The following is a 17,152-nucleotide window of genomic DNA, read 5'->3' on the forward strand; positions in this document are numbered from 1 at the left end:
GTAAAGTGTGAGTCGCGTGGATCATGCATATACAAACACACCTGCTGAACAGCATATGCAATGTCAGGGCGAGTGAAAGTAAGGTATTGAAGAGCACCTGCTAAGCTGCGATAGAGTGTAGGATCAGAGAATGCAGGACTGTCAGCAGCCGATAGTTTGGTGCGAGGATCCGCCGGTGTTGTACATGGGTTGCACTTGTCCATGTTGGCCCGTAAGATTATTTCCGATGCATATTGTTGTTGGTCAAGGAAGAGACCTGCAGAGTTCCGCTTGATGGAAATGCCAAGGAAATATTGTGCCGGACCAAGGTCGGTCATGGAGAACTCACTGTGGAGAGAAGCAATGATGGCATCGCGGAGAGCTGTGGACGATGCGGTGAGCAAGATATCATCAACATATAGAAGGAGATACGCCCTGCCTTGGGAGGTGTTGTAAGTGAAAAGAGAGGAATCACATTTGCTCTGCTTGAAACCAACTCGACGAGCAAAGGATGCGAACCGTTGATTCCACATTCGCGGTGCTTGTTTGAGTCCATAGATGGATTTGTGAAGCAGGCAAACGTGGTCTGGCTTGGATGGATCTCGAAACCCCGGCGGTTGGTGCATGTACACAGTTTCATCAAGTTCACCATTTAAGAAGGCATTTTTGACATCCAATTGATGAATGGACCAATTGCGGGAGAGAGCGAGGTCGAGCACCATGCGAATCGTTGCTGGTTTTACTACCGGACTAAACGTTTCATCACAGTCAATACCAACCTCTTGAGACTTACCATTAGCCACCAAACGTGCCTTGTAGCGAGTGAGGTTCCCATCTTCATCATGTTTGTGTGTAAATACCCACATAGAACGAACAATATTAACAAATTTGGGATGTGGAACCAAAGACCAAGTTCTCTTTTTAATTTGAGCACCATATTCCTCATCCATTGCACCATGCCAGTTAGGATCTTCTAGAGCTTTGAGGTGAGAAGAAGGTAGAGGAGAGATTGTTTGAGTGAGAAGCGATAGAGGCTGGCGTGGTTTGGTAATACCACTTTTGCTACGGGTTACCATTTTATGGGCAGGAGGTGGAACCACAACGGGAACTGGTGGCGGAGGGTCGGTTTTTGTTGGTTGCGGAACCGGTGTCGGAGCCGGAGGTTGTGATGGTGTTTGACGGAGTAAGGGAGAGACATGAGGTGGTGGATCAATATTGGTAAGAGGTAGTGGAGGTGGAGCGAGAGTGTGAAACGGGAAAGTGTATTCGTCAAATGTGACATGAGGAGAGATGATGATTTTTCTAGTGGTAAGATCAAGACATCGATACCCACGGTGTGAGGAAGGAAAACCCAGAAAGACACAGGCGGTTGATCTCGCCGCTAGTTTGTGTGGGGTGGTAGGTAAGAGGTTTGGATAGCACAAACATCCGAAAACACGAAGGTGGTCGTAAGAGACTGGTTGTTGGTAGAGTTTTGTAAATGGTATCTCATTATGAAGGGCTTGAGATGGAAGAATGTTGAAGAGATGAGTGGCCATGTTCAAGGCTTCTACCCAATAAGATGTGGGCATGTTTGCTTGAAACAGGAGAGAACGTACAAAATTGTTTAAAGTACGTAGAGTGCGTTCGGCTTTCCCATTTTGTTGTGATGTGTGGGGACAAGAGAAACGGGAGGTGATACCGTGTGAGGCAAGGTGAGCAAGAAAATCCCGATTGTTGTACTCCCCACCATTATCACATTGGAGGGATTTTATTGTACGACCAAATTGATTATTGACATAGGCGGAGAAGTGTAAGAAAGAGGAAAACACTTCAGATTTTCGTTTAAGAGGATATACCCAAAGAAAATGACTATAATGATCTAGAAAAACAACATAGTATTTGATCCCACTGATGCTGGAAACTGGGGAGGTCCAGACATCAGAATGAATTATTTGAAATGGTTCAGAAATAATTGAAACAGAATTATCAAATGGAAGTCTAACGTGTTTCCCAAGTTGACAAGCATGACAAAGAGAAGAGTCTGGTTTTGAGCAATTTATTAAACCATTAGAAATAAGAGAATTGAAAACGGAGTTTCCCGGGTGGCCGAGACGACGGTGCCACGCGGTGGAGTTGACAGAGGAAGACAAGAACGCTTGAGGAGAGGAAAGAGGTGGGGTGGACGAGTTGTTGATGGAGTATAGGGAGCCCGAGCTGTCACATCGGAGAAGAGGAGTCCATGTGCTCAAGTCCTTAACAAGAAAACCAAAGGGATCAAATTCAATGGAAACCCAATTATCGGTGGTAAACTGACGAACAGAGACAAGGTTTTTAATGATAGAAGGGCAAACAAGGACATTGTTAAGGTGGAGATGTCTGGTCTTAAAAGGAAGATAAAGGTAGCCTATGGAGGTGGTGGGAAGAGAAGATCCATTACCAACAGTGACATAGGGAATGGTAATCGAATTAAAAACAGAACGTAAAGTACCTGGTTCCGACGTGATGTGTGCGGTGGCGCCGGTATCCATATACCAATTGGAATCCTGCGGGTTCTGCAGCGTCATGGTGCCGAAAGCTTGAGCAATGCTCGGCGGAATTGCAGTTGGCATCGGAGGTCCAGTTGGCACCGAGGAAGGATACGCCCCGAGAATACCATTGTTGTGAGGCAGAGTAGTGGTAACATGATACACCATGGGAGATGGACGCCACTGTTGTGGAATCCACGGTTGCTGGTGGGGTGGAACTGGCCAGTACGATGGTTGTTGCGGCATCCATGAGTTGTTAATGTTGTGGTGATTGTTGTGCCGACCACGTCCACGATAACCGTTGTTGCGACCACGACCACGTCCTCTGTTTTGATGTCCACGGTTGGTGTGAGGAGGAAAGTGTTGCGGAGATGAATTGCGATTGTTGGTCGCATGATGTGATTGAGGCGTTGATGAACCTGCGTCGGTGTAGAGCAGATGAGGTGTAGAGGTACCAAGAGGAGCAGAGGTTACCAGTTTGGAGGGTTTGTTGAGACACTCTTCCTCCAGAAGCAACATAGACCGAGCAGCACCAAACGAGGGGAATGGTGACTTGTGTTTGATGACATTGTGAATGTTATCAAATTTTTCAGAAAGCCCATTCAGCATATGTATCACCAACGAGCGCTCAGTGATAGGAGAGTCGACATTAGCAAGCAAATCAGATATTGACTTGAGTTTTTGACAATAATCAAGAACAGAGAGATCACCAATCGTGAAGGATCGCAGCTCGTTCTCTAGTTGAATTGCTCGGACCTCCTTATTATCATGGAACAGGTTTTCGATAGTGACCCAAAGCTCACGAGCAGTGCAACGCGATTTGAGGACCGTGTCGAGAAGAGAAGGAGAGATCGTTCCATAGATCCACATTTTGACCAGACCGTCACGCTCTTTCCAGGCCGTGTCTTGAGGAGTTGCATGAACCGAGGTCCCATCGAGATGACCAGAAACACTGAAGCTGAGACAGTGAGTCTCAAATAGTTCACGCCACGCATCATAGTTCATCTTCTGCATATAAAAGACCAAGGGAATGTACGATTTGATGTGTGTCACACCAATCGCTTTCTCTGCCGGTTGAGCCATTGAGAAGGTGAACAAGAAACAAGAGGAGACTGACGAAAATTGAAGAAGAAACAAAGACGAGAAACAGAACGTAGGAGCAGAGGAAGAACAGAGGAAAGGAGGAAGGCGGCAGTTTAAAAAATAGGGTTTTTTTTTTTAGGGTGGCTCTGATACCATGTAACTTGGTAATTCACCTTGTGTTGTATTGTATTGATTCAAGAATATATTACAAGTGTATTAGGTTTACATAAGGACATAATTAGAATATTACAGTATTTCTATTCTATCACGCCCCTCTCATTCTTTCATGCAATGCAAGCCAGACTAGCACAGAGTGTGACACACGAACGCCACTTAACCCCCAACGCCACCTTCTCTTATTCTTTCTTTTAATGTAGATGTTTATTTATTTTTTTGGATATAAAAAAGCACCCACTATTTATCTTGTTTTAAAATTATTGAAATGATGACTGTATAGTACCAACGCAAATTCTCTACGCACATTCTTTTTACTTTTCTAGTTTAAAAATGTGGGTACACAGATGAGCACACAAGAAACCAAGTTTATAATGTAAAAAAAAAAGATAGAAATAGCTAGTAAATAAATGTAAAAAAAAAGTTTTTTAAAGTCACCACTCACCACCTTTAATTCTTCTTTATAAAGGAACCTGATGCTAACCTCTCTTCCTCCCTCTTCTTTTTTCTCTCTTTCTCTCTGCACCAAGTTCTCTCTCATATACTTCAGCAAGAAACATCGTCACAATGACATTTTTCATCGAAGACACTAGTCTCATCATCAGCCACCTTCTCTACAAGACCGCCGTTATCATCGCCGTCCTACGTTGGATCTTTGCATGTATCATCCGTTACCGCTCTCGATCATCACCATCACCAAGATCTTCTTCTCCTTCCGTTTCATCGCAAACCATCAAAGAAAGCCTCGCCGTTACAGCTTTCCGCGACACGGTTGAGAGATCACCCTCAGCGTCGATCAGCGACACATGCACCGTGTGTCTAGGAGATCTTGAAGACGACGACGAGATCAGAGAGCTTAGGAACTGTACTCACGTCTTTCATCGTGATTGTATTGACCGGTGGCTTCACTACAAGAAAACATGCATTTTGGGACTACATTTTGTGACTACTTATTCAGTCGCAAAATACAGCAATGCTTTTGAGACTAATTTGCGACGAATCAACAACTACAAAAAAATTGGAGAGAAAAACGTCGCTTATTAATGACGAAACATAAATGTCACAAAATGGTCTTAAATTAGCGACTACATTAGGACTAATTTGCATCTAAAATAAATTCGTCTCATAATGGTCACAATTTTGCGACTACTCTGTGACGAACTATATAGTCGGTAAAGAGAGTCGCACAAACGTCGCAAATTGAGGACTTATTTGCGTCCACATTTTGTACTCCTATATAGTAACAAAGACGTCACAATTTGCAACGATATTGTGACTGATATCTAAAGACTTTGTAACTAACACCTGATTTAGCTAAATTTTTAAGACTGTTTAGCCACTCTCTATATTTTTTATTTTGGAATTTCACATTTGAGATTCATTTACATCTTTAGGTTGAAGTTTATGTTTTGTTTTGCTCACCTTATCAAGAATAACTTTCTCAAAGTATTAAATTTCCATAACTATAAGGATAAAAAGCTAGTTGAATTTTTAAATAAGAATTTAGGGTTTATGGTTTGGGATTTAGGGTATAAGAGTATATAAGGTTTGAAGTATATATAAATCTACTTATAATATAAATACAAATACTAAACTCTTAATTGTAAATTATTAAATCATAAAATATATCAAATATAAAAAATGATTCATCAAGTATTACAAAATTAATCTAGTAATTTTAAAAATATATATTTCAAGTATTACAAATTTTAAAATGTAAATAGAAAAGCTGGTTTCTGATTGGTTAATCCATAGAGTTAAGGATCACCCCTTATTAAATACACACCGTTGATTGTATTCAAATCAATGGACTACCTTCCTTCCTTCTTTCTGACTTCCCTTCGCTGTCTTACGCTCCTCTTTTCTCTTTTTTTTTTTTTTTTGTGTGTGAGAGAAACTATTCCTCTTCTCTTCCTCGATAGCTTCTCTCTATGTCCACGATTTTTCACTAGCTTGTCTTCTTCTCCACATCGATTTTATCAGCCAATTTCCCCATCAGTATAGACGCAACCAAAGACCAAAACCAAGGCAAAATCGGATCATTCGTAGCAATCGGAGGAAGCGAAATCACAATACCACCACCGAAACTTACTTGTTCATCGAAATCAAAGACACTCAGTATCATTCTGTGATTGATTTTGGTTTCCGTTTGTTTTTCCCAGGGACAGATGCTGGTTCACTTTCAGGGTTTATAGCCAAAAGTCTTTCTAATTTGGATTCTCCCCTTCTCTTCAGGTCAGATATGTTTTGTTCTAGCTTTTGTTCTTGTGATATTCGGTTAGGTTAATGACTTGAATATTCTGCTAATTTTTTTCTATCTCGTTTAGGTTATTGATTAAGATCTAAGATGAGATTTAGTATGGCTTTTCTCAGATTGATTTTGAATCTGATTTATGTGTGTGTTAGGAGCAAGTGATTAGAGTAACTGAAACGGAGACATCACATGTATATAACTCAGTTTTCTTCATCACTTGTGAAGTTCTTGGTTCCTCTTCCTCTGATCCTTCTAATAGATTGTGTTTGCTATTTTTTTTTTTAATTTACGTTGTTGTTTGACGGTGAACTTTGCAGAGAAAAACCTCAGCTGGTGATTCTGGGACCATATGTCTATCTGCTTATGTAATTTCGGTTTCTTGATTTCATGTTGTTCAACAAAATACTGCTTCTTGCTTGTGTTTGACAACAGTCAAGAAGGAAGACAAGCTTGAGTTCACTGAGGCGTGGCAATTATTATTGGTCTCTGCATATGCATTATATGACTCTATGAAGAAATAGAGAGTTCACACAAAGCCAAAAAGCTCTAAGGTGTTCTGCTGATGGAATGGCGTTGGCTGTTAAATAGTATGAGTTGGAGATCTACTAGAGTTGTATTTCCTAATGATCTTTTGTGTTTAAACTCTTTTAGGATGATATTATGGTATGATTAGGATGATGTTATGATTAGTATTTTTAATCATCATTTTCTTTTTAATTAATAGCGTTTTAATTTGGAAATTAACCAATATCAAACATGTGACCAGTTTGTGACCAAACCAAATAACAAACATGTGACCAGTTTGTGACCAAACAAAATAACAAACAAAAACTCCAAATTCAGACTCTTGTAATTAGTCCCAAAATTGTCCCGCTATAGAACTTTAAATATGGTCACAAAACAGTCTGTAAGTAAACTTGGTTGCATTTCAGTCGGAAATGTGCAACTCCAGTTACAGTCACTTAACAGTCGCTTATATACGACTATATTTTCTAGTCAGAAATCAGTTGCAAATTAGAGACGATGTTGCTGAAACAACCCTTCCCGTTTTTTTTTAATAAATAAATAATAAATAATAATATAATTAAATAACTACAACTAGTGGTCCCATACCCACTAGCCACCTAACCACATTCACAATCTAACAGCGGAACCACATACCAATAAATAACCAATAAAACAATATCCAATAACCAAATAAGTAATATCCAGCATTAATCCCAAACAGCATAAATCAAACAACCAGCAATCCTAACAATGCTCTAAGACTCAATTCTAGCAACCTAACAATGCCAGATAACCATACAATCAAGTCCCTAGAACATCCTCCTCTTCATTGCCTTTGATTCCACCATCACACTTTGCCTTTACCTGCACCACAAACACAAATTGAGATGCATGAGTATTTGATAAACACTCAGTGAGGCAATCCTCCCATCTACTGGGCTATACACACAAGCAATAAGATCTCTACATGCCACAAACAACAATCAATAAAACAAACCAGGCAATATACATAGCAGGCAACGACCATCGTAACTGAACAAGGGGTGTCGACCGACACCAAATGGTGTCGATCGACACTGACTATCTGGTGTCGACCGACACCCTGCCCGACACTCCCGAAAACCCTAGTTTGCATCGACCGACACCTCCACATGGCATCGTTCGACACTCGCTAAAGTCCCGAGCCGTCCTCGCGTTGGTGTCGACCGACACCCCAACTGGTGTCGACCGACACCGATGGCGAGCAGCGATTTCCCTCGATCAGAACTCTGAATCTCGCCTCCAAGCTTCTCCAATCCGCTCCTTGCACTCCCAGAAGCCAAACCCAGCCCAGACAGCAACGAAATATCATAGAGAACTCAAAGAAACAACCACATAAGCACCAAATCACATAGAATCTAGAGATCTTAGCTTAGATAAGCCATGGTCATGCACTCACCTCTTTGCAGGAAGATTCTGACCAACAAGAACGAATTCCCTCACTCCTAGCAAGCTTCTAGCACCTTCCCAGCCTTGGATCTCCCAAGAACAGCAAGGAATCTCTCAATCTCTTCCCAATAGCTCAAGAACACTCTCTCTTTGTGTTTTCTCTCAAAAACGGCGAATAAGACAAAACAACACGACCCTAGGTCGTTTTCTTCCTTTAAAACTCGATTTAGGGATTCCCTAAACCAACCACGCAAACCAGACAATTAAAATTGAACCGACCAAACCGACCACAATTGGTGTCGATCGATGCCTCACTAGGAGGTGTCGATCGACACCCTTACCAAAATACCAAAATTTGGTTTGCGGGTGTTACAATTCTCCCCCACCAATATGGATTCGTCCCCGAATCCCGCAATACCGTCCATCTACCAAGGACCTCCGTGCCACCGTCTGCACGGCCCGCACGTCCCCAGACCGGACTAAACACCGTCAGCCAAGGTTTCCCGTGCCACTGTCGCAACAGCCCGCACACCTCCGACTGACCCTCGAGGTCTCCCTCTAGCCAATATACTCGCATCATAAACACTATTTGCTCACAACTCAGTGCTTCCCCCGTCCGTGGTCGCAACCATCGAATCATGCCGGCTCGCTATCAGGCCAACCGCCTTAAGCTACAGCATCCAGGAAGTCACTCACACACACACACTCCCCCCGCTCTCAGGTCGCAACCTTCGAGTCATGCCGGCTCACTGCCAGGCCACAGCCTACAGCTACGGTATCCAGGGAGTCTCACGCGCCCAGTCCCCCCGCTCTCGGGTCGCAACCCTCGAGACATACCGGCTCACTGCCGAGCCGCGGCTCACAGCTACGGTATCCAGGGAGCCTCACATATCCCGCTCTTGGGTCGTCACCCTCAAGCGCGCTCTCGGATCGTCATCCGAAGCAACATACCACTCCCACTCTCTGGCCACAAAGTCCATCGAGCTATCGGTATCACGTGAGTTAGGCTCGCACGGTCTTGAGCAAAAACAAACACTGATGCCAACGAGTATCTCCCGGCTAGATCTACCTCACATTTCCACAAAACATTCCCATTTTAGAAACTTTCTATTTATGGAAACCTTCCTTTTGTGGAAACTTTCTATTTATGGAAACTTTCCAAAAATAGAAACTCGAGCTATTTCTCTTTTCCCATGACAACAACAGTCAAACATAAAGAAAAATACTCATCTTATTAATCTCAAAAAAATGTCATAATCGTTACAATCTCAACGAAATTACATCAGAAAAAACCAAAAATACAACAACCGGAGCAAACAACCCGCATCCCGAGCACCACCTCATCTTGATACTTAGTCGCACAACCAACCACCCCTAAGCGACCAAATATCAAGAGAGATGGGCTGGAATACTCCGTACCCGCTCCAGCCACGGACTACAACTCGGACCCGGCTAGACAAGCTCAAGTCGCGGTCTGCTTCTCAAACCACTTCTTAAACCTTGCCTTCATCCTCGCCTCGGGCTCCCAAGTCTGCTCCTCTACTCCGTCACAGTCCCACAGGACTCTCATCAAAGGAATCTTCTTCTTCCGAAGTTCCTTGACTCTCCTCTCGAGCACCCTCACTGGTCTCGCCTCTAAAGTCATGTTAGGCTGAAGATCCTCAGGAATCTTAGCCAACAACTGATCACCCTCGTGAAGACACTTCCTCAGCATCGACACATGAAATACCTTGTGGAACGCACGCATAACCTCAGGCAACTCCAACCGGTATGCCACTGGTCCCACCCGCTCAACCACTCTGAACGGACCCATGTACCTCGGACTCAACTTAGTCTCTGTCAATGACCTGTTCGGACCCCGCAACATGGCCATCTTGAGGTACACTCTATCACCAACCTGAAACTCAAGATCCTTTCTCCTCTTATCAGCATAGCTCTTCTGCCGATCCTGAGCCTCCTTCATGTTCAGCCTCAAAACCCGAATCTTCTCCGAGGTCTCCTGAACAAAATCTGCACCAAATATGCTCCTCTCCCCCACCTGAGTCCAACATAAAGGTGTACGACACGGCCTCCCATACAGGGCCTCATAAGGAGCCATCCCAATACTAGCCTGGTAGCTGTTGTTATAAGCAAACTCCACCAAGCTCAAGTGATCTGCCCAATGACCACCCCAATCCAGCACACACATCCTCAATAAATCCTCCAAAATCTGGATCGTCCTCTCTGACTGACCATCAGTCTGAGGATGATAGGCTGTACTCATATGCACCTTCGTGCCCATCTCCGCCTGAAATGCCTTCCAGAACACCGAGGTGAACTTGGAATCTCTATCAGACACAATACTAGCAGGCACACCGTGCAATCTGACTATCTCCCTCACGTACTTCTTGGCCAAAACCGCTGCTCCATCAGTTTTCTTGATGGCCAGAAAATGCGCAGACTTAGTCAAACGGTCCACAATGACCCAAATAGCATCAAACGTCCTCGACACAGGTAAACCTACCACGAAGTCCATCGTGATCAAATCCCACTTCCACTCTGGAATGGGTAAACTCTGTAATAAACCACCAGGAACCTGATGTTCCGCCTTCACCAGCTGGCAAGTATCACACTTTGCCACCCAGTCAGCTACGTCCTTCTTCATCCCGACCCAGTGATAATACCGCTTGAGGTCACGGTACATCTTGGTCGCTCCTGGATGAATAGAGAACTTGCTCGAATGAGCCTCTCTCAGTATTTCCTGCCTCAAATCCTCACCCTTGGGCACACAGATCCGACCATGCACAAGAATAGTACCATTAGCAGAAACCTGATACTCTGCACCCGCAGCCTTAGAGGCATTCACCAGCCCCTCATCACTCTCCTGAGCTAACCTCACTCTGCTCAACAAATCTGCTCTATCAACTGCCTCCAAACCCAAAGGTTCCTGTGAGATAGCACACAAACTCAATGCACTAATCTCACCTACCAACACCTCTATATCCTGCTCCTGAGCCGAAGCCACCCGCTTCCGACTCAAGGCATCTGCAACCAGATTAGCTTTACCAGGATGGTAAGCTATGTCCAAATCATAATCCGCTACTAACTCCATCCAACGCCTCTGCCTCAAATTCAGCTCAAGCTGAGTAAAAATGTATTTCAGACTCTTGTGATCTGTAAATACCTGTACCTTCCCACCATACAGATAGGATCTCCAAATCCTAAGAGCAAAGATCACTGCTGCCATCTCCAAATCATGAGTAGGATAATTAGCTTCATGCTTCCGCAACTGCCGCGAAGCATAAGCTATAACCTTCCCCTGCTGCATAAGTACACAACCCAACCCCACTATAGAAGCATCTGTATACACAACATAAGGCTCGTCCTGCTCAGGCAATGCTAACACCGGCGTGGTAGTCAACATCTGCTTGAGACTTGCAAAACTTGCCTCACACTCTGGTGACCACACAAACGGGACATCCTTCCCTGTAAGCTTAGTCATCGGCTGAGCCATACTCGCAAAACCCCGAACAAACCTCCTGTAGTAACCTGCTAACCCCAGGAAACTCCGAATCTCAGTAGCACTCTGCGGCCTCGGCCACTCCCTGATGGACTGAATCTTCTCTGGATCCACTGAAACTCCCTCAGCTGAAACAATATGACCCAAGAACCCCATCTCACGCTGCCAGAAACTGCACTTACTCAGCTTAGCAAACAACTTCTGCTCCCGCAGCTTCTCCAACACTGCACTCAAATGCACTGCATGCTCCTCAGGACTCTTAGAATATACCAGGATATCGTCGATGAAAATGATGACTGACACGTCCAGAAACTCCTGGAACACGCTGTTCATCAATCTCATAAACGCAGCTGGCGCGTTTGTCAACCCAAACGGCATCACCACAAACTCATAGTGCCCATATCTCGTCCTGAAGGCTGTCTTCCTCACATCTGCCTCATGAATAGGGATCTGATGATAACCTGAAGCCAAGTCGATCTTGGAGAACCAAGTAGCACCCCTCAACTGATCCAACAACTCATCAATCCTCGGGAGAGGGTACTTGTTCTTCACAGTAACTCGGTTCAAACCCCGGTAGTCAATACACAACCGAAAACTCCCATCCTTCTTCTTAACAAACAACACCGGAGCTCCCCACGGTGAACAACTAGGACGGATAAAACCCTTGCCCAACAAATCCTCCAGCTGCTTCTTCAGCTCTGCCATTTCTGCTGGAGCCATCCTGTAAGGAGCCTTGGATAACGGCATCGTCCCCGGTTCCAGCTCAATGGTAAAAGGATCCGACCGAGATGGTGGTAATCCCTGCAATGACTGGAACACATCCTCAAAGTCCTCCACAACCGGAATACCGCTAACCGTAGACTTCCCCACTGACTCTGGCATAGATATAGTAACCAGATAGGCCTCACGGCCCTTCTCGATCATCTTCCCTGCCTGAACGGCTGAGATCACGAGACTCCCCGAAGTCGGTCTAATACCCTGAAAAACCAACTTCCCTCCTGGACGCTCAAACTCCACTCTACCCCGATAGCAATCCAAATGCACCTTATACCGATGCAACCAGTCCATACCAAGAATGACGTCATACAACTCCACTAGACTGATAAGCAAATCCGCTGGCCACGACTCTCCTGCGATCTGAATATCAACTCCTCCAGCTCGTCCAATAACCCTCAGGAACTTGCCTCCAGCAACTCTGACCACTCCTGATCGCTCTCCAGAATCCCCTCTGATCCCCGCACTCACGGCACACTCCGGAGTAATGAAGCTATGAGAAGCTCCAGAATCAAACATAACATGGGACTTAAACCTGCCCACCAACAAGGTCCCTACACAAACCTCATGTGTTGAGAACCTAACACTTGACCACAAACAAAAACAAATATAATCTGAACAATTGAATTGACTAAGTTCGAATCTCAGAAGTTATACCTGTGATCGCTCCTGCACTAGTGCCACCGGGCTCCTGAGTCGAGTACACCTGAGTCGTCGGCTCAATCCAACCCACCGGCTGCACACCGTGCTGCACACCCTGCTGCACCCCTGGCTGAGCTCCAGCCTGCAACACTGCTACCGCCCTCTGCTGCAACTTGGGACAACGAGGCTTGATATGCCCCGTCTCTCTGCAGTAGTAACACACCCGAGTATCTGTCCGCGGCTCCGTCACCGCCCGCTGCTCTGTCACTGCCCGCTGCTCACCTCTCTGTGGACAGCTAGACACCTTGTGGTCCCTACTACCACACCCAAAGCATTTCGCACCCCCGTGCCTCGATCTCTGCATAACATCAAACTTCCTCTTCTGCCCCTGCGCAGGCTTGCCGCCCTTGCTAGGAACAGAAAGCGGCTGAGACTGCTGTGGCTGCACCGAAGAACTGACCACAACCACCTGTGACCTCAAGTCATCCTCTATCCCAGCTACAACCTCAACCAGCTCTGCTCTCGTAGCATAGCTCCTCACTCTGCACCGAGTCCTCAAATCATCCCACAGAGCCAACAAAAACCTCCGCACCTGAGCCGCCTCTGGCTCCCATGCCCTGCCTGCATACCCCACAAGCCGACTGAACTCTGCATCCAGCTCCCGCACTGTACGGTTCCCCTGAGTCAAACCCAAGAACCGTGCCTCCATACGATCAAGAGCCTCCTGAGGAAAATACTTGGAGTTAAACTCCCCTACAAAATCTCCCCAAGACATACCCCTCTGCACCCTCCGTGCTTTCACCGACCTCCACCACACACGAGCATCTCCTGACAAGTAAAACACTGCCAGATCACCCTGTACCGGTTGGGACACCTAAGCGAAAGGAAAATATCCTCCATCCGCTCTCTCCACTCATCCGCTACACTCGGATCGGTACCTCCTGAGAAATACCCTGCTCCCACATGCTGCAGCTGCTCCATCATCCGCACATACTGAGCATCCACAACCTCGGCCCCCGGCTGCACACCTGCCTGCAAACCCGCCACAGGCTGCACCGCTGGACCCTGCCCACCACCCACGGGCGGCACTACCGGATCCTGCCCACCAACCACTGGCGGCACTACTGGATCCTGTCCACCAACCACTGGCGGCACAACTGCTGGAAGTCGCTGCAGAACCTGAGCTAGCAAGTCCATCAAGACATCCTCCCTGCCTGGAGCACCTCCCGCTGCAACCCCCACACCTGGGGCAACACCGTGACCGACACCGGGCCCATCCGCCCTGCCGTCACCCAAACCAGCCTGGTCTCCAGACACACTAGGATGAACCTGTGACTCCGCCACCTCCTCACTGGCCATGCTCTGGGTCACACTCACACTGGCCTCAGGAACCTGACCTCGTCCCCGACCCCGACCACGACCACGCCCACGACCACGGCCGCGACCAACAGCATCCTCACCCCTAACCATCTGTATCATCCAAGAACAGAAGGCTAAGCAAACAATAATTCTAATACACAAGAAACACAACTTACCGTGGAATCACAACACAGGCTCGAAGAGGATGTTCTAGGACTTCATGCCACACTCAATTGACCGACTCACACAATCAATCATAGCATGGAATCCTAAACATCAACAGCAAAAGCACAATGAACCCTAGTCCTAGAACCGTAAGGGCTCTGATACCAAAATGAAACAACCCTTCCCGTTTTTTTTTTTAATAAATAAATAATAAATAATAATATAATTAAATAACTACAACTAGTGGTCCCATACCCACTAGCCACCTAACCACATTCACAATCCAACAGCGGAACCACATACCAATAAATAACCAATAAAACAATATCCAATAACCAAATAAGTAATATCCAGCATTAATCCCAAACAGCATAAATCAAACAACCAGCAATCCTAACAATGCTCTAAGACTCAATTCTAGCAACCTAACAATGCCAGATAACCATACAATCAAGTCCCTAGAACATCCTCCTCTTCATTGCCTTTGATTCCACGATCACACTTTGCCTTTACCTGCACCACAAACACAAATTGAAATGCATGAGTATTTGATAAACACTCAGTGAGGCAATCCTCCCATCTACTGGGCTATACACACAAGCAATAAGATCTCTACATGCCACAAACAACAATCAATAAAACAAACCAGGCAATATACATAGCAGGCAACGACCATCGTAACTGAACAAGGGGTGTCGACCGACACCAGATGGTGTCGATCGACACTGACTATCTGGTGTCGATCGACACCAAACTGGTGTCGACCGACACCCTGCCCGACACTCCCGAAAACCCTAGTTTGCATCGACCGACACCTCCACATGGCATCGTTCGACACTCGCTAAAGTCCCGAGCCGTCCTCGCGTTGGTGTCGACCGACACCCCAACTGGTGTCGACCGACACTGATGCCGAGCAGCGATTTCCCTCGATCAGAACTCCGAATCTCGCCTCCAAGCTTCTCCAATCCGCTCCTTTTACTCCCAGAAGCCAAACCCAGCCCAGACAGCAACAAAATATCATAGAGAACTCAAAGAAACAACCACATAAGCACCAAATCACATAGAATCTAGAGATCTTAGCTTAGATAAGCCATGGTCATGCACTCACCTCTTTGCAGGAAGATTCTGACCAACAAGAACGAATTCCCTCACTCCTAGCAAGCTTCTAGCACCTTTCCAGCCTTGGATCTCCCAAGAACAGCAAGGAATCTCTCAATCTCTTCCCAATAGCTCAAGAACACTCTCTCTTTGTGTTTTCTCTCAAAAACGGCGAATAAGACAAAACAACACGACCCTAGGTCGTTTTCTTCCTTTAAAACTCGATTTAGGGATTCCCTAAACCAACCACGCAAACCGGACAATTAAAATTGAACCGACCAAACCGACCACAATTGGTGTCGATCGATGCCTCACTAGAAGGTGTCGATCGACACCCTTACCAAAATACCAAAATTTGGTTTGCGGGTGTTACAGTTGCGACCGTTTTATTTTGCAACCGTTTTTTAACGACTCCCAAATATGGTCGCTAAGAAGTCGCAAAACCCTTATTTGCGACTACTTAGCGACTATTATGGGAGTCACAAACGGCGTGTTTTCTTGTAGTGTTACTATGAATGCCGCGGTGGAGGAGATGAGGATGACAACCACCGTACTTATCCGCTTTGTAGAACGCCATTGCTTCCGTCGTTCTCTGATTGTTCCACGGTTAACCAACCTAGCTGGGCTGTTGAACGACTCCTTTACCTCTTCGGCGACGATCTTCTTCCCTGAAACTTTTTTCTTCTTTTTGACCTACATTTGATTTCATTTTTTAAATATACTAGGTAGTAACCCGTGCAGTAGCACAGGACAAAATTTTTTATATAAATTTTAAATTCGTAAATGAGTAAAATTATATTAACCGAGTGCTATAGTACATGTGCGTACACGGATGCTATAGTACATGTGCGTTATTTTCATTTAAATTAAAAAAATATTAAACATAAACGAATTTACTCTGGATTTGGAAACACGTCCAGTCCCGTTCCATTTCCTCACGTCCCAACTCATCAGCTCTCATCCCGTCTCATCCTGTCTCATCTCGTCTTGTCTCATCCAGTCTCGTCTCATCCCGTCTCTTTCCGTATCAATCATAATATTTTGTCTTATGTTCGTTCTCTTTTAAATAGTTACTCGTTAGACAATATTTACTAAAAGAGATTGGGTAAGAAATTTAGATGGGATACATGAGTTTTCTGTTGATTTTTTTGTATTTAGTTAGTTGAAATTATCCAAAAAAATATAATTTTCAAAAACTATATAACTATTTTAAAAATACAAAAATTTTTAAAGTACCCATTCCAAAGTCGTTAATTACCTGTCGTATAGTCAATCCTTATCCAAATTTGTGAAAACTTGATACTTGAATTCATCTACCTATATTTTTTATTTTGTACTTTAATCTAAATTTTATGTCCCTTTTTTAAAAAAACTATTCAATATATTATATTTCATTATTCGAATTTACCCGTTTCAGTTTACATATACTCTTTCTCTTCTTAATACCATAAATAAACTGGAATTTTCTCAAAATTTAATTATTTTTTTTTAAAGTATATGTATTCAATTAGTAAATTAAATTACTTAAAACAATACTGGTAAAACATATATTCATTAATATAATAAACATTTTTCGGTTGGAAAATTGAAATTGTATAATAGTGATATTTTTTTCATTAAAATTAGTTGGTCACTCTTTCACGGTGTTTTGTCAATATTTTAGTGTATATGTAGAATACCGTA

General features: G+C 44.6%; 1 protein-coding gene across 1 annotated transcript; it reads left to right on the forward strand.

Annotated features, from left to right (window-relative positions):
- The first annotated feature begins 4,297 nt into the window (after positions 1-4,297).
- LOC109126395 (brassinosteroid-responsive RING protein 1-like) lies at positions 4,298-16,141 on the forward strand. The gene is made up of 2 exons (XM_087463685.1): positions 4,298-4,650; positions 15,978-16,141. Exons 1-2 carry the CDS (start codon positions 4,311-4,313, stop codon positions 16,139-16,141), a joined length of 504 nt encoding a protein of 167 aa, XP_087319811.1. The 5' UTR covers positions 4,298-4,310.
- The last annotated feature ends 1,011 nt before the right edge of the window (positions 16,142-17,152 follow it).

This window comes from Camelina sativa, chromosome 9 (genome assembly GCF_030686135.1).
Source record: "Camelina sativa cultivar CO46 ecotype springtype chromosome 9, ASM3068613v1".
Lineage (NCBI taxonomy): Eukaryota > Viridiplantae > Streptophyta > Magnoliopsida > Brassicales > Brassicaceae > Camelina > Camelina sativa.